This window comes from Limulus polyphemus, unplaced genomic scaffold (genome assembly GCF_000517525.1).
Source record: "Limulus polyphemus unplaced genomic scaffold, Limulus_polyphemus-2.1.2 Scaffold3843, whole genome shotgun sequence".
Lineage (NCBI taxonomy): Eukaryota > Metazoa > Arthropoda > Merostomata > Xiphosura > Limulidae > Limulus > Limulus polyphemus.
The window spans coordinates 28,654-51,826 of NW_013669453.1; the positions used below are offsets into that span (position 1 = coordinate 28,654).

A 23,173-nucleotide genomic window follows, 5' to 3' on the forward strand; every position below is an offset into this window, starting at 1 on the left:
TATGTAAAAAAACCTGATACCGTATATCAATTGGTATATATTCTTTACTTTCATATACACTCTTAACATTTTATAATAACTAATTATGGCCGAAGAAGTTTTATTGTATAAATTTCCTGCTAACAGAAAATTCCTCGTGCATATTATATGATATTTACATTTCTTTAAAATGTATATTTGCTTTATATTAAGTATTTCGATATAACATCAAGGAGATGATCTGTTTATAATTAGACTATTCCTGATAAAATCTACTAAATAGAATGTTTAAACAAACAATTTATAAAACATTATATTCACAATTATACAGTTACGCCACTTTTTTTTATTTCAAATTTGAATTGATTATAATTAAATTTTTCAAACTTTGTCAGTTTTGAAAATCAGTTTATACTTATCATAGTTACTCGACTAAGTCTTTCTTGTAGCGCCGTTTCGTGTTTGTTTATTAAAATACATTTTAAACTACACACAAATAAATTTCGATAAATCACTAGACGTTGGGCTATTAATTTACGTTTTCGGCAACCCTAATTACGTACAAGCTAACGGTAATATTTTCCATTCTTGTGTCATTGCGATCAACTTCGTAATTTAAAACATACTAATAAAAGTATACATTTTTATATCATATATTTTAGCATCTCATTCATATTTAACTTGATATCTTTCTATATTTGTATACTACTTTTTATATCTCAATCCACTGTTGGCCAACGTTTTACCATTGCGGCTTTCATCATAGATTGTGGTATACAGTTTTATTCATGATGTTAGAAAAACACGTAGGTTCAATAAGTCTGGATAGAAATTAATAAAAACCTTATAACCCGAGCACTTTCGAAAGGTGGGCCTTTCTTCTTCAGGGGAAAATTGGAAAGTTTTATCATCATTTGAAGATTAAATGTCTTTTCTAACTTCATTGTCAAAATGTTGACATCCCACCAGTACACATTTTGATAAACAACAAAATATATATAAATACGTAAAATTAATGTTTTGTCACTGATTCAGGATCTAATAAATGTAAACTGATCCCTTGACGCTAGAGGTCTCTGAGGTGGCATTAATTAGCGTGGTTCGTTTGGAATTTCGCGCAAAGTTACACAAAGGCAATCAGCTCTAGCTGTCACTAATTAAGCAGTAACAGGTTTGTTTGTAGTTAAGCACAAAGGGCTATATGTGCTCTGCCCACCACTGGTATCGAAACCCGGTTTCTAGCGTAGTAAGTCCGCAGACATACCAAGCAGTAACAGACTAGAGGGAAGGCAGCTAGTCAACACCGACAACTTTTTGAGCATCATATTATAACGCCCCCACAGCTGTAAGGGCGAACATGTTCGGTGTGAACCTCAGATTGAGATTCGAGCACATTTCTTGTTTCGTTGGAATATTAATATTTTTCCTCCATAATCGTTTTTTTTTTTTTAAATTAGAGATCATCATTAACATTCGTGATTTTCTCTTACGTTTGTGTCTCTCAACATCTAACAGTTATCATCTCAAGGGTAAAGATAATCCAAATACCACAATAGTATTTCTATATATTACTCTACACACTGTTATATTTGTAAACCTATAAAGACTTCTTATTAAACAGTTCTTTATATTATGTGTTCTAGATTTACATCAGAACATAACATCATATCTTTAAGAAGTCCTCACGATAAAATTTCTGAATGGTTATTTAGAAGACAAGTGTTATTTTCACAATAAGTCCTCACAATGAAATTTCTGAATGGTTATGTAGAAGACAAGTGTTATTTTCACAATAAGAAGTCCTCACAATGAAACTTCTGAATGGTTATGTTGAAGACAAGTGTTATTTTCACAATAAGAAGTCCTCACAACGAAACTTCTAAATGGTTATGTTGAAGACAAATGTTATTTTCACAATACGAAGTCCTCACGATGAAATTTCTGAATGGTTATTTAGAAGACAAGTGTTATTTTCACGTGTGTGTGTGTTCAGGGACGGTAATAAATATCTTCAGTCATTTTACTCAACTTTTATTGAAAATGGTTTTTTACTGTTCATTATATCCATCTTCACAATTCAACTTTTACCTACAAAAATATATATTGATATTTATCACAATCACAACTGCAAATAGGAAGATGTTAAAAACAAATAACACCTAAGATGGCCAGGTACGTCCTCAGTAACCAACTGTACAAATCTTTAGTCTTGAAAAATTTTACTTTGAATTTAAAAAAAAATACAATTTTTACAATAAGTAAAAAAAAAAAAAAAGTAGTAATTTTGATCAATAACCCATACTTCAGCATTTTAATACGTTATTTAATTAAAATTATTTGGTTTTTCATCATGAAATGTCGCTGTTAGACTATTTACATTTTGAATACAAATAACAAAGTCATAGATCTTACAAAAAAAAAAATTGATGCCAATGTTTCTGGATTTTATTTTTTCCCCCTACAGTTCACAAAAGGTTTTCATTTTCTCTGAAACCATGTAAAGATCAGAATGAAAAGAAACATATATATATATATATATATAAGCATATCCATCAAGTCTTCAGCGGACAAATACTCAAAGACTACACACTACTGTTGGTTAAAATAAAAGGGGGGGCTGGAGAGAAAGAAAAGAAAATGCAACTTAAAATTAAATTCATGGAAGCATATGAGAGAGAGAGACTAAACAATCACTGTATTATTTTAATCAATTAAGGAAAATAACTGTCATAGCATGACACCTGGTGATGAAACTTGTCTTTTGACCATAGGTAAGAATAAGAGAGATGAATATAATGGACTCTGTTGGAGAGGGAACATTTATAATAGTCAGGTAACCCGAATGAATGAAAAAGGCCAAATGCTACATGAAAAATTAAAACAAATTTTTGGGATTTCATTTCTAGCCATGATAATATTATACGTACGTACTAACAGAAGACAGTCTGTCAAACATTTCATTCAATTAAGCACCTGATAAAGCAATTAAAATTCATAATAATGGAAAATAGGGAATAAAACTTTAGCACATACATTTCATGTACTAATTTAAAATTGGGTGGGGGTGGGAATGATATACGTAATATTATTATTACAATTGTGCTTTACGAGACTAGTATTCTTTATTATTGATAAGAAAGAAAAAAAACTGATATAATAATTAGTACGTATATTCTGTGTTAAATTTTTCTATGTTCTATACTATAACTGACAGTCACACTTCTCTGTAAGAATAGCTTCCTGAAATGACTGGCTGATAATAATAATAATACAAAAAGAATACACACCATGTAAAATATATATATTTCTCACTATTATGATTTGACACTACATTAGTTAAAACCTCCACAAAGTATGGTGTTGAGTGCGTAAATAACAGCCTCATGTTCGCTGATGTCACACCACACACGATTGGTTTAAGTCTCATGACTGGGCTATTGCTGGATTTGGGTTAGAGGTAGGATTAGGTGGAGAAACTGGTATAGCTGGCAAACCTGTGATGAAATCTGACGAAACCACGCTTGGAACTGTAAACAAAAAACACACAAAACATTATTCGTTCATGGGTCACAAATTACCTCAGAGAAACAAAAAATACGTGGTACAAAAACATCACTGCTCAGAATTACGTTTATATTTCGACAACGGCTCAATACCACATTCTTTATTCTTTTTTAGATTTCAATAATATCTTTATAAAACAATGTTTAACCTCTCAAGTAACCTCCCCCATCTGCTACCTTATAAACTAACATACCTGATGACACAACTGCTGGAGAGTTGCTATGTCCAGTGATATGTTGATAATGTGACTGTTGCTCTTTGACCACAGGATCTAATTAACGAAAAAAAAAGATGCATTAAAGATTTCATTTAAGAAAGAAACCTAACAAAATCAACATAACGTCTTCTGCACCAGAAATACCAAACTAAAGAATACGTCATCTTTTCTTCACTGAAATTAATGTTTCTGTTGAAGACGACTGGGGAATAATTTAACATGTAGTTGAATCTTTAATTAATATAATAAACTATTAGATAACACAACCGTTTAGAATATTCTCAACATTACATTTATTTTCCCAATTACCAAGTATTCACCGGTATTATAACAACAAAGGTTTACAACTATTAATAATAAAAAAAAAAAAGTCCTAAATTCTGGTAATGCCCGAAAATTAAATGTAAAAACACCAAACAAGTAATTAGTATGTCACTTAAAAAAGCTTTGTTTAAATGGAGTAAAAAAAAAGGTATCATATTTAGAAAATTGGTAAAGACATAATCGACAAATGTATCATGTACTTAAAGAAATTCACTGTTAGGTTAAAATTCAAGGAACTTGTGTACATAAATATTTAAAATATGTTAAAATACTCAAACGATCAACATTTTATAACACTTAGTTACAATTTGTATTTAAAAAAACAATCAACAGTCATAAAAGACTGTTTTAACATTTTATAACACTTAGTTACAATTTTTATTTAAAAAAACAATTAAGTCATAAAAGACTGTTTTAACATTTTATAACACTTAGTTACAATTTTTATTCAAAAAAACAATCAAGTCATAAAAGACTGTTTTAACATTTTATAACACTTAGTTACAATTTTTATTTAAAAAACAATCAACAGTCATAAAAGACTGTTTTAACATTTTTCACGTCATCCTCAGAAGTGTGAAAAATAAATACAAAAATACATGTGACTACTAGTTTACATATTTTAAAAAAATCATGCCATCTACCTTCTAATTTTCTGACCTTTCATCCTTATTAAAAATTAAATTATTTTTACTGTGTTTCATTATTTCTATGGTTTCTCTAATAATGGCAAAATAATGAACAGTATAATTTACATGTTCAGGTAGTGCAGAATTTTGTTGTTTTTAACATTTCTCTTACGTTCATTTATTCTAAATTTCTTTTATGTACACCACCACATTCACATTCAATTTTAGAAATACCCGTTTTCTCCATTAGGTTGATTTCATCTTTAATTCAATGGTCTATAAATGGGAGAGAAACAATTGACGTGACAAACCTGGGACGTATAGTAAAAATAACATTTATCTACTTTCCTTTTTTGATCGTCACTTGTCGCTTTGTTAATTTTTCTCACAGCTGTATCGTCAATATGAGGTGAGAAACCTCTACTTAATGCTACATATTTGATAAATAATATTGCAGTTAATAACATCTCGCCCGATAAAAAAGAACGATACAAGTACATAAATCATAATATTTCATGCATAATTACGAAATAACTAAAAGTACCAAAAAAATCTATTCATTCTGGTTGATATAACCACACCTCGAAATATAACGTATCAAACCCGTGCGCTAAACATATATCTTAAAATCTACGGCTTACAGAAATACGGGTGTTCCATCGCCTCTATAGCCGTCAGCCTTTCTTGGTGATCGTATCGTAAAAGTTTGTCCAGCAAGTCCAAAGTTTCTGGGCTGATCAGATGTTGGTTTTCACTGTGAACAAATCTTTCCCAGCGTTTTTTCGAATGTCTAGAAACGACACGATAATAAACTCGATAAAAACATTTATTTTATCAGTAACTTCTCACAAAACTATTATCTCCAAACAGCTCTTTGTTACATTTTCCATTAGATCTGTTTAACCGTCTATAAATCGGTCACGAAAAACCACTACAGTGGTTGAAGATACAAAAACAAACTAGATTTTTATAGTTCAGATCTGTGTAATTAGATTACTTTAATCAGAAGTTACCAATAATCAAACTAATACTTAGTATCCTTATCATGAGGGTGGCGTAGCCTAGTGGTTAGTGTTATGGACTCGTGACGTGCCGAGTCGGGAACTTTAACTCATTTAACTTCAGCCTACCCAGCTGTATAACTACATACCAGTGGGTAACTGAGTTAACGTGTAATGGAATGACATATCATTCAAAGGGGATATGTCACTATTTGTACCACAGGAAACCAGAACTAAACACAGGCCTTAGGTGTCTTACAGACATGAAAAGAAATAACTTATTTACATTATATCGGTTAAACAATTAGGTTTAGTTATTCAATTTCAACTGTGAAAGAAAATTTAGACAACAGTGATACATTATGACCAGATTACTCGTACTGAGTACTACGACTGATATTTCTATCAGCATCGAGATGCTAGACAAACCACACTATATTCAAATATTATCTTACCTTCCTAAAATTTCACTAAATCTGGGATCTAATTTTATTTGGTATTTATTGAGGTACTCGAAGAGTTCATCTGTGCCTAGTACTTTGGCAATTCGTACCAACTGAAAACAGAAACATAATATAATTATATACTTATCAATATCTGACCAACACAAAAGCATGTCATTACAGATAAACTAACAAGTACCAACTTTTACTGTTTAGTACAGAATTATAGGTAACGTTCTGAATGAAAATAAAAATTATTTCATTTTTTTTCTATATGATTTTTGACTGACCTATAGTGAAACCATTGTCAAGTAAAGACAGCTATTAAACTATGAGGGATTGAGATGACACAGAAAAATGAAGTACCTCAAGGAAAAAAATTCTGGTGAGGTCACTAAAAAAAACAACAAAAATAAAACAGTGTTTCTTTTTTGTGGTCTTTTTGGGCTATAAGAAACACTCTTTTGGTTGAAAATTTACCAATGTATCAGAAAATTTTCCAGAAATTTCTACCTAGGAGCAATAATTAGTGTATTTCCGTCATGTTGTTAATCAGACCTTGCCTGAAGATGGGCTGAAACGTCACAGTTTGATTTGTTTGAAAGAAACATTTCCATTGTAAAACTGATCAAGATAATAATGTGATCATTATTATACTAACAGGAGCTTAACAATAGCTTTGTTCTTTCGACTGTTATAGATATATATATAACCTAACAAGCAAAATCTTTAATTAAAATGTTATGAAAGACAGAGAAAAATTTGGACTACCTTTTAATCTGAACAAAATAAGTCACTTTTTTCTTTCTAAGCCTTTAATTAAATCTAATTTTATTAGGACAATAAATTAAAAATCAGATTAGCACAAAAATTAACTAAAACTTGTACCTTACATGGTGGAAAAAAGCTGGACAAATTACCCCAAAAATGAAACATTCATTATTAACGTCTTAAATAAAACTTATTTTGTATTTAAATGTCAAATATAAGAAAGACTGGAATGTTTCCAGCCCAAACCTACTAATAAATAAGCAAAAAGTTAACATTTTCCTCATCTGAAAATCTATTTCTGATACTCACCTATTCACACAGTTTAGCTATCTTCCTCGTCCATTTGCCAGAGAAATTTGCATGCCACTATCCTTGATACAGCCCCCACCAAATTTCACAACAATTGCACTGATGCATGATGATATCATTATGTGACAAAAGTCCTCCACCAGTAGGAGGGTGACCTCCATGTGCAATAATTCCCCCTATGCACAGAGTTATTGTCTTGGAAAGTAACTTTTACTGAAGATCTACAAGGATCTTGAGTATTAGATGCAAACTAGTACCCAAGATTCTCAACTTGTCTAAATTTTTGTTGTTAAACGCAAATCTACACAATGGGCTATCTGTGCTCTGCCCCCCATGGGTATCGAAATCCAATTTTTAGCATTATGAGTACTCAGAATTACCACCGAGTCAAAGGGACCCAAATTTATTCATAAAATCAAAATAACAACTTTTAATGCACTTCAAAGACTCATCTTTTTATTACCTAGTCAAACAAATAACTCTTTTTCAAGGTCAAGGGTCATACTATATGTTTTAGACCCCTTCAGTCAAAAAGTAGAAATTTCCTAATTATGTTGTTTTTCTTTTTCTCGGTGATTTAACTGTAGTAACTAATTGAGAAATACTCGAGATCCAAGAACCGTCAGTTGTTAAGAAGCCTAACTTTTCTGCTCTGCTTGTTTATCAAAAAACAAAAAACCACAAAATTATATAAAATGTAATAAATCTATCTAACAACTCATCTATTTTACTATCAAAGAAGAAAATGACACTCAAAAATACGCCTGTACCTGGTCATAGTTGTCATGGCCATGAAAGAAAGGTTCTTTTCTGAATACCATACTTGCTAGCATACAACCTAAGCTCCACAAGTCCAGTGAGTAGTCATACATCTGTAAACATTGGATGATCAAATAATATTAAATACAAAATTTACAAAAACCTTGAAACTTCCCCGCAAGCAAATGCTGATAGATTTACAAATACTCTCATCTCTGGTAGTTCGACAGTTAATGACGTAATCTCTAAAAAAACTCAACAGCTTAACGTCTGAAAATCATACAAAGCCAGATAATGTTCTCAAATAACATCATCAGATATTTTAACAAGTACAAAACCAGATTTGTTCAAGGCTGTCAAACCAATATTCACAATATACATAGAAAATTTAAAAAACAGGCATATAGTTAATCTCTAGTTATTTAAGATGAAAAAATTAAAAACACTTGAAAGTGTTGTGTTTACAATTTAATATTTGAGCTTTAGGGAAACAACAAAAACAAGAAGAAAAAACTGAAACTTGATTCATAATGATACAATAAAATTAATAAGTTTTTATGCATGTTGTTTGTAGCATTATATGTATGAATTTTTTTCTTCAAAGATTAGTTTCAAATATTCATTAAATGACAAAAAAAAAATATATGCTTTAAACTCTGTTTAACACTCTAAACTAGCAGAAACCTGCAAAACATTTGTTGTCAAATACAACAGTACTTCTTTCAAAACCGGATTTCTTGAATACTATAATAGCAAACATCAAAATCAACAAGTCCACTTGTCTTAGACTTAACAGAACTTAAGCCTTTAATTTATTAAGTATGGTCTATATTCGATATATCACACTGTAACTTGTGTAGGTTTTTTGCTTTAATTTAGTTAGTGCTAAACTTTACTGTACTCAATACCATCAATAAATAAACGTGTACTGTTATTTTATAACCTAACGTCAGACCGTTTTAAAAATGTTGATAAGTGTTTAATACACTGTTGTACAAAATGTCTATTCATGTATATTTACATCTGTTGCAGTGAAGTGCATGTGCATTTTCAGGACTGAAAAAAAAACTGAGTATTATTATAACATATAGCAACAGAAGTACACAGTTGTTTAACCCTTATGTTACCAGAATATTCTGTAAGTCTGTGTTCAATCAGTTATGTTAAATAGTAATGTAACTGGCTCCATCACTTGGCCAATTGTCTTGGCATTTTGCCTAACTGAGAATGGATAGCAGTTAGAAAGAATACACTTATATTTAATAAAAACATTTTATGAACTCTTAAGTCACAACTTTCAAAGACAAGCAACCAATCTAAGTTTAAAGTACAAAAAAATAAAAACATAACTCTTAATTATGCCATATGCTTTCTGTTTACAGTCAAACAAGAATCCTTGGGGAACCTCAATTTTTTAAAAAGCTAGCAATGTAAACATGGGAAAAAAAGTGGATGCCAGACATCTTTTTTTTTTGGTAAAGACTTTATTTCTATCATTAGAAAGTTCTATATTGACTGTTGGTTAATATTTCCCAAAACACAAATGTTACATTCAGTCAGATAAGTTCTTTCACTGGTTGCCAAAGGGTTAAAATCTTTTCAGTACTTGGCAGAGAAACTTTTTATTTATTTCCAACCATTTTGTAGTTCATATTTAAACTTACTTGATAGTCAACTAACAGCTCTGGACCTTTAAAATACCTAGATGCAACTCGGACATTGTATTCTTGACCTAAGTGGTAGAATTCTGCTAATCCCCAGTCTATTAGTCGAAGCTGAAATACCAGGGTTTATGGTTAAGAAATTAATTCAACTTGTATATCTTTATTATAAGCACACACACAGATTATGAATCATCTATAAAGTTATTTAAAAATTAATTTGAGATTTTTAATACTTAATAAATAGATAGGCAGAAGATTCAAGATTTTTGGACTACTGGAACAAACTAGAAAAACTCGGTATGTCCAGAAGCCACAACAACAACAACAAACCTCCAACAGGCACGTGAAACATAACAAAAAACAGATCAATGTTTGCTACTGTATCCATATTTTGTAATAAACTCATTTTAAATTTTCCCACTGTAACAATGTCACTGTATTACACTTACTAATTACATCAACATAAATATACAATAAAAAACATTTTCAGCTAATGCAAAAGCTACTAAAAAATAAACATATTAATTTCAAAAGTTGACAAAAAATATTTAAGTGTTGTTACGCTCTGTTGTAATTCAGTGAGAATTCGTAAATCCTGAAATACATACTTTCGGTTACAATGTACTGCATAAAAAAAAGAGCTGTAGCAGATATATCACACTTAATATTCATGTTTGTTGACAATATGCAATGTTTAGCTTTAAAGAAACTTTAGAACAAATAATAATTTCTTGTGGAATGTTAGTTGAAGCCCCTACACACAACATGACTTCAAATGTCACGTGATAAGCCATTAACGTGCCCGTTATCAACCTGGTAGTAAACTGTTTTGGTACATCTCTAGTCTACGAACGACTATTTATTAACTGAATAATCAAATAAGACATCAAAAATGGACTTACTTTCCTATGCTCATGGTCTATCATGACATTATGAGGTTTGACATCTCTGTGCATAATACCCATATTATGACAGTAATCAAGAGCCTGTGAAAAATAAAAAAGTTTAAAACTTTTATCAACAAGTTGTCTGCAAAAAACGACAACAGAGTATATGGAAAAAAATTTATTTGAGTGATATGATAAAACTTACGTGTGATAACAGACATCCAATGACAAAAAACACATTTTTATTTCCATACCATTTAAAAATATTTGATATTGTATAAACTGTATTATGTAGTTTGTCTACAGTACTACTGATCCATGTAGTTTGTCTACAGTATTACAGACCCATGTAGTTTGTCTACAGTATTACAGACCCATGTAGTTTGTCTACAGTACTACTGATCCACGTAGTTTGTCTACAGTACTACTGATCCATGTAGTTTGTCTACAGTATTACTGATCCATCTAGTTTGTCTACAGTATTACTGATCCATCTAGTTTGTCTACAGTATTACTGATCCATGTAGTTCGTCTACAATATTACTGATCCATGTAGTTTGTCTACAGTACTACTGATCCATATTGTTTGTCTACAGTACTACTGATCCATGTAGTTTGTCTACAGTATTACTGATCCATATTGTTTGTCTACAGTACTACTGATCCATGTAGTTTGTCTACAGTACTACTGATCCATGTAGTTTGTCTACAGTATTACTGATCCATCTAGTTTGTCTTCAGTACTACTGATCCATGTAGTTTGTCTACAGTACTACTGATCCATCTAGTTTGTCTACAGTATTACTGATCCATATAGTTTGTCTACAGTACTACTGATCCATGTAGTTGGTCTACAGTACTCCTGATCCATGTAGTTTGTCTACAGTATTAATGATCCATCTAGTTTGTCTACAGTATTACTGATCCATGTAGTTTGTCTACAGTACTACTGATCCATGTAGTTTGTCTACAGTATTACTGATCCATCTAGTTTGTCTACAGTATTACAGACCCATATAATTTGTCTAAGTACGTCTAACTTGGTTAAGATCTCGGTATCAGAACATAAGCACTACATACAAGAACACCAGTACGAGTATTTAATATTTTTTAAAACCTAGTAATGACAGTATACGAAAACAATTATTTTGTCACAAAACTTATTTCCAAATAACAAACTTTCAAAAGACTACAAAAAAGTTTACTGAAACGGTTTTTTTATAGAAATTTCCAAAATTCACAATTGAATTAATCATTTCTTTTTTAATGAAAGAGCTTTCGAAGATGGTACTTTTCTAAAGAGAAGAATATACAGGAAGGTTTAGAACATAAAATTTGCTGTATATTATTGAAATATTTTCCTTAAAAAGTATTTAATTCTTACCTTAAGGAGTTCAAACAGGTAAAATCTAATATCAAAGTCTGTTAGCGTCTGATAAAGTTGCTGTGAAATGAAACAGAAAAACAATTAGACAAATGAAACTTTCTCTTTAGACAACATGTATACAGTCTGTCCAACGTAACTAAAACAAACTCTCAAAATAATAAAAAGCCAAAGTTTTTAACTACTGAAAGCTTAACACTATTTTCCCTATCGATATTGAATCTTGTACCCAAGTTGTAAGCCTAAATATAGCAATAAGGTATTTCTTAGAAAACATTCTACACATTAAATATTTAAAAATAGAGTAATTAATTCTTACGTAATGGTAAGATTTTGTTTTCAGCTAATTCAAGAATTTTATTGGTTCTACAATTTCTAAACTTGTTTCCAAAAAAGGTGTGACTAATTTTTCTTGCACAAGCTTCTATCTGGCACACACTTGATGTCAAGAGTAAAAATGAGGGAAGAAAAGTGTTTTGTACTTGAGTTTCCCACAAAATCAATACTTTTTTTCAAAGGTAATACAGTGAGTGAGTGAGGGGTGAACCTACTGGCTCCACACAACTGTGATACACTTAATAATGAAGAAAAAACAACTAAATATATAAAAACTTGTTTTAACTTCATAGACACAGTGCTTCAAGTTATTCCAATTACACTAATTTGTCAGTTAGATATGACAGTTTAGAACAAAAATAGTTTTTACTTTTTTTTACAAACTTTATGGTTAAGAAAAAAAAGATGAAATCAAAATAAATATAAAACAATAGCATCAGGCTGCTTATTGTGTCTACATGCATTACTGTACTTGGGCTTGTCAAGAAAACATAAGCCATGTTTTAGTGGTGAGCAATTAATCAAAATTTCAATATTAAAATAAAATTCAAAATTTAACTTATTTGTTACTTAATATCCGTATTTTGATTCAATTAGTGCATATAAACAAAGCATCATTTGCATATTTTCTCAAAGAGAATCATTCAGAGCCACTAGTCTTGCCATTATCTTATCACATATCTATGGAGCTTATAGAAAAAAATACTCTTTTTTTCTGAACATTGAACTGTGCACTAAAAAACAATAAATGTTAAATAAATATACTATGTTTGTTCTGGCACAAGCTCAATCTGGGATCTGTAGTGCCTTCGGGTTTGTAGCAATGCAAGCACAGAGACACGGTCATTTGTTAGAAACAATGTGACAATACTTTCACAAACCCAGCAGGGCATCCAATTTTAGTCAGAAAACAAATACCATATTTTATTTATTTATCAATAGAACAATCCTGTTTTAGACTACTATTCTTTCTTATATGACATATTATTTACTGATTTCATGGATATCGATCACTATTTTCACTATACCTTTTTTCAGATTTATTTATAAATATTAAATTGACTAACAAAAGTAATAATCGTTCATCACTAGTGTTTATATTTCACTTTCACATTCTTCGGGTACACTACCAACCAAGTACATTTCTTTGAAAGTGTGTGTAAAATGTTGCTAACACTGAAACCTAAGTATTCATACGATAACTGAAAGGGGTTACGTCAAACTATGATCAATGTTTGTTTGACGAAAAGTTCAATAAATATATTTATACGTGTTTCAGAATTCTCCCTGCATACGTCTTTTAAACATCTTACAAACAATTGCTCCAACATATCGAAACAAGAAAATTATCATCAACAGAGAAGAATAGTGATGAAACAATTAATAATTATCACATCACTGTTAATCACATGTAAAAAAAAAAGTGCCAAAGAACATATTTCTACAGCTCTTCGTTCACTGCTGTGGTTTGAGTAATAGTTCTATTTGATTGTAATATAGCACACTCCAGACGTGATGACTAATCAACACCCAACACTGGATAAACTTTCATTATTCATACAAACAGAAAAACAAACAAACAACAATCTTACACTAAAAACAAACAAGTAACAGGAAAATAATTCATATATATATAAATTTTAGATTTTGTACTCTTGATAAATTATACAAAAAAGCTAAAGGCATAAAATTCCTACAGACAAACCAAAGTTTTTAAATCAACATTAAATTCTTACCTTAAAGTCTGTGTTGTTTACATGTTCAAATATCAATGCTGGCGTTCTCGACTGTAAGACAACATTGCCAAAGTCAATTAAATAGTCTTTCAAAATGTTGGTTTTTAGTTTATTTTGTATAAGCAGGAAATAAACTTAAGTATACAATAAATTCTGGTAAAATTTATTCATATTTGAATCCTAGTCTTTAATTGTTTACTACTGAGTTGAAAACAAAATGATAGGTACAAATTTCAACATTTTTTATATACTTGAAATACAACGATGAACTACTCTTACCACAGGGTCTCTGATAACAGCTTGTAAATTGATTATGTTTGGTCCTCCTCTCAGGTTTTCTAAAATCTTAATCTCACGTTTTATTTTCTTCTTTTTCACAGGCTGAAAACAAAGATCAAATTTTAACTGTACTATAACTGTAATTTCTTTTAAGACAAATTCTAAAAATTTATAGCTCGTACACAAGAGCATGTTCTCTTGAACTAGAAACCTCTGATAATAATGTGAACTCGTATGGGGCTGAAGTGCTTCAGACAAACATACGTTTACAAATGTCTGATTAATTAATCATCTTCATTATTAGGATTTTTCATTTTTTCCCATACAACTTTTAAATCACAACCCGTTTTCTAGATAAATAAATGATAACTACGTGAAAGAAACTCCGAGATCTAACAAAGGGAAATCTATTAACTTGCTTGAAATTACTAGTCCTATTAATTAACAACGACAACTACATATCAAACCATCACAACGCTTCTTCCTATTTAATTTTTTAACCCAATAAAAAAAAGCCGTAAATACCACTTAAAAGTGACTATAGAGGGGTGAGTGATGAAGATGTTATCACAAATTACCTGTATCTCCGGGATTCGTATTTTTTAAGGCTTGGAGCTATTTCACAATGAATGCGAGTCATTTTTAATCCAACCATCACTTAATGGTCCACTTTGTTTCTACTTTAAAACTAGGCTAGGCGTTCCATAGGCTAGCATTATTACAACACGGGGTAAATCTTGGTAGATATAATGTTTTTGTTATAATTAACCACCAACTTTTCACCTTTTATTTAATGGATCCTATTAACACAAGTTATTTAAATGTTGACATTTGGACTATGTAAACAAGACAAACCAATTATACTACAAGTAAGCTTACCTTCAAAATTTTCACTACACACTTTTCGCTATTGGTTACATTGACGGCTTCGAAGACTTCGCTGTATTTTCCCCTGCCCAATTTTTTCACAAGCTGGTAGTCATCTGGACCACTATAAAGTTAACTTTCAATAAGTTTTCACTTGCAGAATTTTACACATTAAAAGTATTTCACAAAACAAACTAGTATATTACAGTATTTACACAAAACAAACTAGAATATAACAGTATTATTTACACAAACAAACTAGTATATAACAGTATTATTTACACAAACAACTAGTATATTACAGTATTATTTACACAAAACAAACTAGTATATAACAGTATTATTTACACAAAACAAACTAGTATATTACAGTATTATTTACACAAAACAAACTAGTATATTACAGTATTATTTACACAAAACACACTAGTATATTACAGTATTATTTACACAAAACATACTAGTATATTACAGTATTATTTACACAAAACAAACTAGTATATTAAAGTATTTACACAAAACAAACAAGTATATTACAGTATTATTTACACAAAAACTAGTATATTACAGTATTATTTACACAAAACAAACTAGTATATAACAGTATTATTTACACAAAACATACTAGTATATTACAGTATTATTTACAGACTTCTTGGTACTTTATCATTGTTGGCTATTGTAGCAATTCTCCTCCAATGACAGAATTTTAAAGTTATATAGCGGTCAAAATGACAGAGCCTGTGTGTGGAGAGTTAAAGGATTATACTACTTTAAACCACTTAAAATAAACTGTTAAAAACGGTTATTAACCTTTTCTTACACTATGAGCTATGTTTCATGTTTACAATGTTGTTTCTTGAAGTTTATTAAAAAACAATACTTAAATTCAATTAATTTCAATGCCATAAATTTTATAGTTTAATAAGCAGCTACTACGTTAAGTGATCAAAAACCATGTTAAATATAACTAAGAAGTAAAATAAAATCTGTCACCAAAGTATGGCAAATTTATCTGATTTTTTTACATAAACCAGTCAATACTCACACAAAACAGACACTATAATCGACAAGAAACAGTTTTATCAACTTACTGAATAGTTTAATTTGCAATAAACTAATTCAAAACTTGGGTGTGAACACCTACAAAAAAACTATTTTGAAGAATGATGAATTTCTATCCTAATAATACTAAAAGATTTTAAATCAGGTCATACATACAAGCTCCTTAAAAACCTAAAAACACTGCATCAATTTGTTCAGGTTTTTGGTAAATGAACAACAACAACAAAAAAAAAAGATTTCCGAGAGATCTGCATGACTCAAAATCTGAATTCTTGGCATTAACCTTCATCAACTAGATAGTCTTCTAAGTGGTTTAGAAAGACTTGATATAAAAACTGTACTCACCCCCACTTTACAATATGTGATTCATAATCCCAGTAATCTTGTGATCTAATTGAATTGGCTTCTGAGTAAATTCGAGCTCGACTGGCTAAAGGCATAATACCATCTGCAACAAACATCATATATAAAGCTACATTCTGAAAAACTTAAAACATGATTCATGATGCACCGATGCAAGATGAAAAATAAAACCAAGATACATGATATTTTGTATTGCTGTAAACACGGAATTTATGAAAGTTTAAAAGACCAAGTCAAACTGTAAACAATGTCATTTTATCAAGAAAATAAACAATTTTTATTTCTTTATACTAATAAAAGTTTCTGTTTTTTAGACTATCACCAGTTTTTACACCAGTTACTTTATTACTAGAGAAGGCTAAACTACACTTAGTGTTAGTATACAATGACCGACATTTTTTCTGGAACAGCTTAATTCAAATACTTTAATAAAATCACAATCAACTTTGAAATTATCAAGACAGTCAAATTACCATCACTCTTTTATTGAAGATTAAACAATGACTTGGTTAATATACACTACAATGTTATGTATACAATATAGTAACAAACAATAGACAAAACACAGGATAACTGGAAATATTTTATCTATAACAAGAAAAACATCACCGTTATAAAATAATGTCAATCATCCCTGCACGTAATTTTAAAGAAAATCGTGTATCTGACGATTTATCGTGTGTGATCTGAAAATGTACATTAATTATTCCGCTGATTTAAAGATTTATATTGTTGCACAAATTTGTGAAGATAGAGTTGTTAAATTTCTTCTTTCATATTTAATAAATTATTATTGCTTATATTTCATGTACCTTTTTCCCCGTTGTTTAGTTCAGCCGTTTCTTTATGCACGATGTCAGTTTACACCCCCATTAGCATAAATTCAACAGTATACTCTGGGTGAGACAAAATGACTGCCACTACATGGTGCTTAGGCCTTTGTATTGGTAAATACTGTCACGTGTAAATCAGTCTAACACTCTATATAAATAATTTGGTCACATATTTTGTCATTTGGTATCAAACAGAAGAAAACTGAAGACTAATAAGCCGGAGACCCTTTAAAATATGGAGTTTTAAATTGGATGATGCTTGCAATTTAGGTAAAGCTTATAAGTGTTGTAAGTGTTAATCAGAGTTTGAAAGTTTTGTATTGTTAAATACATTTTGTGACAACTGACGGAGCTAAGTTTTTTTCCTTTCTGATTCTTCTTCCAACTTCTTGTGTCAAAGTTAATCTGTTGAGTTAGAAGTCTAAAGTTCAGTTGTGTAACTTACAAAAGTCTAGGCTTGTTACTTTCAAACTGTGGGTATATTTCAACTGATGATTCTCATAAATATATTTGTTTAAGAATCCTGGTATTAACATTTTGATTAATCTTACTGTAGAATAAAAGATTAATTACAAGATCTGACATAAATACTGTGCTGAAAATCTTTGTGTCAGTGTCTCCATAAGTAGGTTAGGAACAACAAAAGAAATAGTGGAGTTTAATGCTATTTTTCTATTAACAACCTGTTCACAAGATAATAGAGAAAATTAACTTGGGCTGCAGTAATCGTGTAGAAATGAATCAAGTTTCTGCTATGTGAAAACTTGCCAAGAATTTGAGCTGGGGGTTGTACGGAGCACTTTAAGCAAAACAAAAACTATTATATACTTTTGAATATTATATTTAAGCGAAACTTGAAGACCATCTTAAAGGGCACACAGTTTTCCTCATTATTATTTCTTCAGACATTTTTTGGGCCCGGCATGGTCAGGTGGTTAGGGTGCTTGAATCACAATCTAAGGTTCACGGGTTTGAATCCCCGTCCCACCAGAAATGCTTGGCCTTTCAGCCATGGGGGCATTATAATGTGATTTTCAATCCCACTATTTGTGGTAAGAGTACCTCAAGAGTTGGCAATGGGTGATGATGACTAGCTGCCTTCCCTCTAGTGTTTCACTGCTAAATTAGGAAAGGCTAGTGCAGATAGCCCTCGTATAGCTTCGTGCAAAATTTGAAACTAACAAAACCAGACATTTTTGGCTAACTTTCATAATATGTAAATAATTTATCTTTTCCATTTTTAAAAATTTCATTGTTATAATTGCCTCCATGTTTTTTATTTACATCTTCAAGCAGCTCAGTACTGCAACCTCTTACACATATTTGACAGTTGGCATACACAAAGATTACGATTAGATTAATTATATCATAAAGCTTTGTACACTAATATGAGACTATTTTATCACTATTAAAAAAATAGTTGGGTGAAAAGAATTTAAACTTGTATGGGGAATGCCTGATTCAGTGGACCTATTGGTCCACCATGTTCTCCTCATTAACATGGACAAGTAGTTTCAGAAATGGACATGTCTGAAAAGTATAAATTGATTGCAACAACTAGTGGACAGTGTTGACCCTATTTCAAGTTGTTAATCATTAATGTACTTTTCATGTGAAATATGAAAACAATAAAATCTTTAGATTTACTCAGTTATTTGTACAATTAACCCAGTATTGAAGTTAAGGATCTCATTCAGAGATTGAATTCTTCGCATTGCACCAAATGTTTCAGCTCAATGAACATGATCTTATATCCAAGGAAGATGACACCATTTACAATCCTACTATTAATAGTACGCCATTAAATTTGAAATTACAAGAAAAAAAAAAAGCTCAAGTACTTAAACTAACTTTTATTAAACTATTTAATACATCCACAAAAACTGAATGACACGTTGGCCTTCTGTCGACAAAGAACAACTTACAAATGCTTCCCCGTTTTCTCAATACAAAAGTACATCAAACTTTGGGGAAACTGGAGTAGATGGTTTAAAACTTTAAAGTTCCAAGTATTAAACCTAGTATATGATAAATCTGAGTAAACGTCTAAGTTACAATTTACTAAGGTAATTACAATATTAATTTAAACGTGCTGACGTTAGGGTTAGGTTATTGTTAACGTTAATATTTAGTGCTAAGCCTTTCGTTATCACTATTACACAGTATCAGAACTTGGTCTTAAGTTAGGTTCATAGTTTTTTTTTCAGTTTAAGAAGATTATGTAACGAAAAAAATACGCTAAGCGCTTCCAAAAGCACTCGGGATTAAGAGTTTCATAAATTTTTCTACAATTAAGTTAGTTAGAGGTTTTGCAATTGTAACCCTAGGTCTGTGCAGCATATTTTAGTCTTAGTGTTAAGTTAGTTCTCTAGGCCAAAAACTTGCACTATAAACTTAAAAATACATATTTTCATGATACTTTTAGCTCATAATAGAAATATTCATACGTACATGAATGAGTTATATATAGAGATTATCTTCTGAGAACAAATTAACTATTAAATTTTAGTACTTGCATTAGCTGATTACGATCTTCCGTAGGAAAATTTGGAACTTGTGGATCTCTGTTGAACCAACAAAATGGCTACCAGTACCAGAAAAACGGAATTTTTCGAGAATAAAATTTATGTTTAATTCTCTCATTGTTAGGTCTATGCTTTAAATTTGGCTTTTTGATATTTTTTGTAGCAGCATTTAATACATTGGGGATTGTTTTCATCGGCTTTTATAATAAATATGTTTAGGAATAAAAAAACATTTTTTTATCATTAGTTATATATTACTTTATTATTTATTGTGTAATACTAACTTCGTGTCTGTATGAACTTTACAGTATTAAACGCGAATGAAATTTATTTTAAGATTCCCAAGTTTCAAGTTAGAATATATTCTACCTTTAGTATATTTTTTAATCAAATCTATGTCAGGAAAAGTTTTCCTAAGAGCAAATAGGAATGCCCAATCACGTTTAAATATCACAAATTTCAACAATATATCTGCATACATATATCATGTTATAAAAAATAACAGAATTTCCGTTAGAACTTTCATGAAAAATTAAGCACAAAACACTTGCAAAGTATGGCTTATTTATACTTTATGAACACCATAAACTGTCCCCCATGTCAGTGATGAGTTTACTAACTTACAATGCTAAAATCCAGGGTTTAATTCTTTGCGCAGGTAGTCCATTGCGTGGATTTGTGCTTAAACACCACCTCCACCATTAAACGCATTATTCATTTCATAAGACCATTATTAAGGCGAGTTAATTACAAAAGCGATTAAATAAAATTGCATGTCAGTGCTATTTGAATTTTCGCTCTTTGAAGGTACACACCCACACTCAAAAAAAGTCATTTCTTTATTTTGGGCACAAGGTTACCCTTTTGTCGAACTATGGATTTCAGAGTTTGCGAGTCGGGTTCATATCCATGCGATACTACAAAATATCCTCACACTTTAACTAATGAAATACACCTGTTTTCCGTTTCTACTTATAAAAATTGGAATGCATTGTTTAATCAGTTGAGTACCCTCGCTATTAACGATATTTTCGGTCATAATCCCAATAATATCTCAGGATGTCCGGCCAGCTTAGGAATTAATAATAATTAAAACAGTCTTAAAAAAGTAAACTAATAAAAAAATAGATCAAATTAAAAAATAACGGTATTCGGTACACTAAATAGTATGACCAATACTTTTAATGAAAGTAACAATATATATATATATATCAAATTTAAGGAACACAGAATATTTTAAAAACGTAACCTTAGTATAACATGCCAGTTTTTTCTCCAATCCTCCCTTACACGTCTTTTGATAAAAACAAAACAACTCATTAAAGCCATCCCTGCTTTGTAAGTTACGTCCCTCAGTGGTACAGCGGTATGTCTTTGGACATACAATGCTAGAAACAGGGTTTCGATACCCATGGCGGGCTGCATTTTATTATGAGAAGTATCTTGATACTATTAAAAAACAAGAACATTTGCCATCCCAAATTTTGAAGAATTGATAGACTAGGAGGAAAAAAAGCACCTATAATAAATTCTTAAGTTACTCCAAGTACAATTTGACCACAAAGCTTACAAAGTTCTCATAGCTTAAATGTAGAAGGTAGCTTTCTGGCAAAAAAAAAACAAACCACAAACTAACGTGATTCTGACACTCTGGGGAGCTCATATTCATCTAGTGCTCAAGATCCTAGAAGCGGTGATATAATCTATCACTTCTTGGTACTAGCAAAACAAATAGATGTTCTTCGAAACTGAAATACTTTTTAAATATCTACAGACCATTCTGTAATAAACTGTCATTGTTGATATTAGTTGCCACATACTGGACCTCCAGTTTGTTCTACCACATAACCCCATGAATAGTACTTTATATGCCACTCCTGGAAATATTTACTGGGTAATCTCCATGTTTTCAATCATTTGAAACAAAATGCATTAAGAACCTGAATCTGGTAGATATTTCATCAGAAAGCCAGGGGCACTCGAGAATTACCAATCCCCCTTCAGTAAAATGTGCTATACCACTTTTTCCCAGAACAGGACAATGTTTTAAGTTTGTTATAATGAAAAGATCACTTGCTTGGGTTGTTACCCAGAATTCTGTAACGAAAGAGAAAAAAAAACATAGTAAAATTTGCTATGAACTTGTTTGGGGGGGGGGGAGAGAAGGAGATTGAATGACCACCCGAATATTCTAGTCCATTTTCTTCAGATTTAAAAAAAATAAACATTTGACTTTCATATAAATCATTTACATCCTTGATTACAGAACCCCCCTCCCCATTCTATACTGAAAACTATATTCCCTGCTTGTGATGTATCTGTACCCACTTTATATTTGCCCCTCATACAGATTGTAATTAATTAATTAATGTAGCTAATTTTAATTGCTAGAACCTTCTTAATTAATGCAATAAATAGACTGAGGTCCATTTTAATCTAGCTCTTGGCACATGATTGAGTTTTGGTGTAGCAGAAATTACAGTTTATTAGACAATGCCAAGCAACAAACATGTAACATTGTATTTCATATTTTTTAAAACAGCAAAATAAATTTGTGCTACATCTCTAAAGCTATTTTCTTTTATAATCTACAACAAGAAACAACCTGACACACACTAAAAAAAGGTTTGAATGTTTTCTTTTAAAACAAGAGTTAAAATATTTAAAAAAATATTTTCTTACTCAACTTTAGTTTATAAAATCGTTTAAGCACCTATTATCAGTTTCCGTTAAAAAAAAATATTTTTTAAGTTACTGGATAACGTTAGGATATTTTGAAACAGCAATTTAAATATTTTGTCAATAAGACCATATTGTTCTTAAGCCAGTAATTATGTGTAACAGAACTGTCATATTTACTGTCAAAATAGTTTTATACAGTTTTTTGTGTGCGTGCGCAGAGGAAAGAATAACAAATTATTCGGCAAGAATACAAACTTTTTTTTTTTTCTTCAAACAGACGAAATAATAATTTATTAAATTACTTTTCTTGAATCTTTCTATCGTAAAAACCAGTAGGGTTCACCTGAAACCCAATGAGCTTTTAAAGAACATTTTTGTGCATCAAATTGCTTGCAAATCCATAACTGTTGGTTATAGGTCTCTTAATAACATACAAATCGCTATATAAAATTAACTGAAATATCCCAAATATTGCAATTAATACTGCTTATTACAGCTGGGAGTTTCAATGTGTTTTACAAGAATCCCACAATTTTCTTCTGTTAGTACTTTAAAC

The 23,173-nt window shown here is 30.6% G+C and overlaps 1 protein-coding gene across 3 annotated transcripts; it reads right to left on the reverse strand.

Moving 5' to 3' along the window:
• Positions 1-1,994: 1,994 nt before the first annotated feature.
• LOC106470139 (casein kinase II subunit alpha-like) lies at positions 1,995-20,015 on the reverse strand. 3 transcript variants are annotated; one of them, XM_013930668.2, is made up of 13 exons: positions 19,862-20,009; positions 16,560-16,662; positions 15,162-15,273; positions 14,283-14,384; positions 14,004-14,054; positions 11,932-11,991; positions 10,563-10,646; positions 9,661-9,771; positions 8,008-8,109; positions 6,170-6,270; positions 5,355-5,503; positions 3,737-3,814; positions 1,995-3,506 (listed from the first exon to the last, which is right to left on the reverse strand). In XM_013930668.2, the coding sequence occupies exons 2-13, from the start codon at positions 16,652-16,654 to the stop codon at positions 3,403-3,405; spliced, it is 1,149 nt and encodes a 382-aa protein (XP_013786122.1). In that variant the 5' UTR covers positions 16,655-16,662; positions 19,862-20,009; the 3' UTR covers positions 1,995-3,402. The 3 variants fall into 3 exon arrangements, with proteins under 3 accessions (XP_013786122.1, XP_013786123.1, XP_022254432.1); XM_013930669.2 differs by having other exon boundaries at positions 3,264-3,506; positions 19,923-20,015; XM_022398724.1 differs by having other exon boundaries at positions 3,264-3,506; positions 19,927-20,014.
• Positions 20,016-23,173: the final 3,158 nt, after the last annotated feature.

Bases quoted from the DNA above. Each gene is read 5' to 3' on its own strand.
- LOC106470139 (XM_013930668.2), bottom strand. From the start codon at position 16,654: ATGCCTTTAGCCAGTCGAGCTCGAATTTACTCAGAAGCCAATTCAATT. The intron at 10,647-11,931 runs GTAAGAATTAAA...TATTTTTCACAG, and splicing joins ACCTGTTTGAACTCCTTAAG to GCTCTTGATTACTGTCATAA. The intron at 8,110-9,660 runs GTAAGTTTAAAT...CAATGTTTACAG, and splicing joins AGCTGTTAGTTGACTATCAA to ATGTATGACTACTCACTGGA.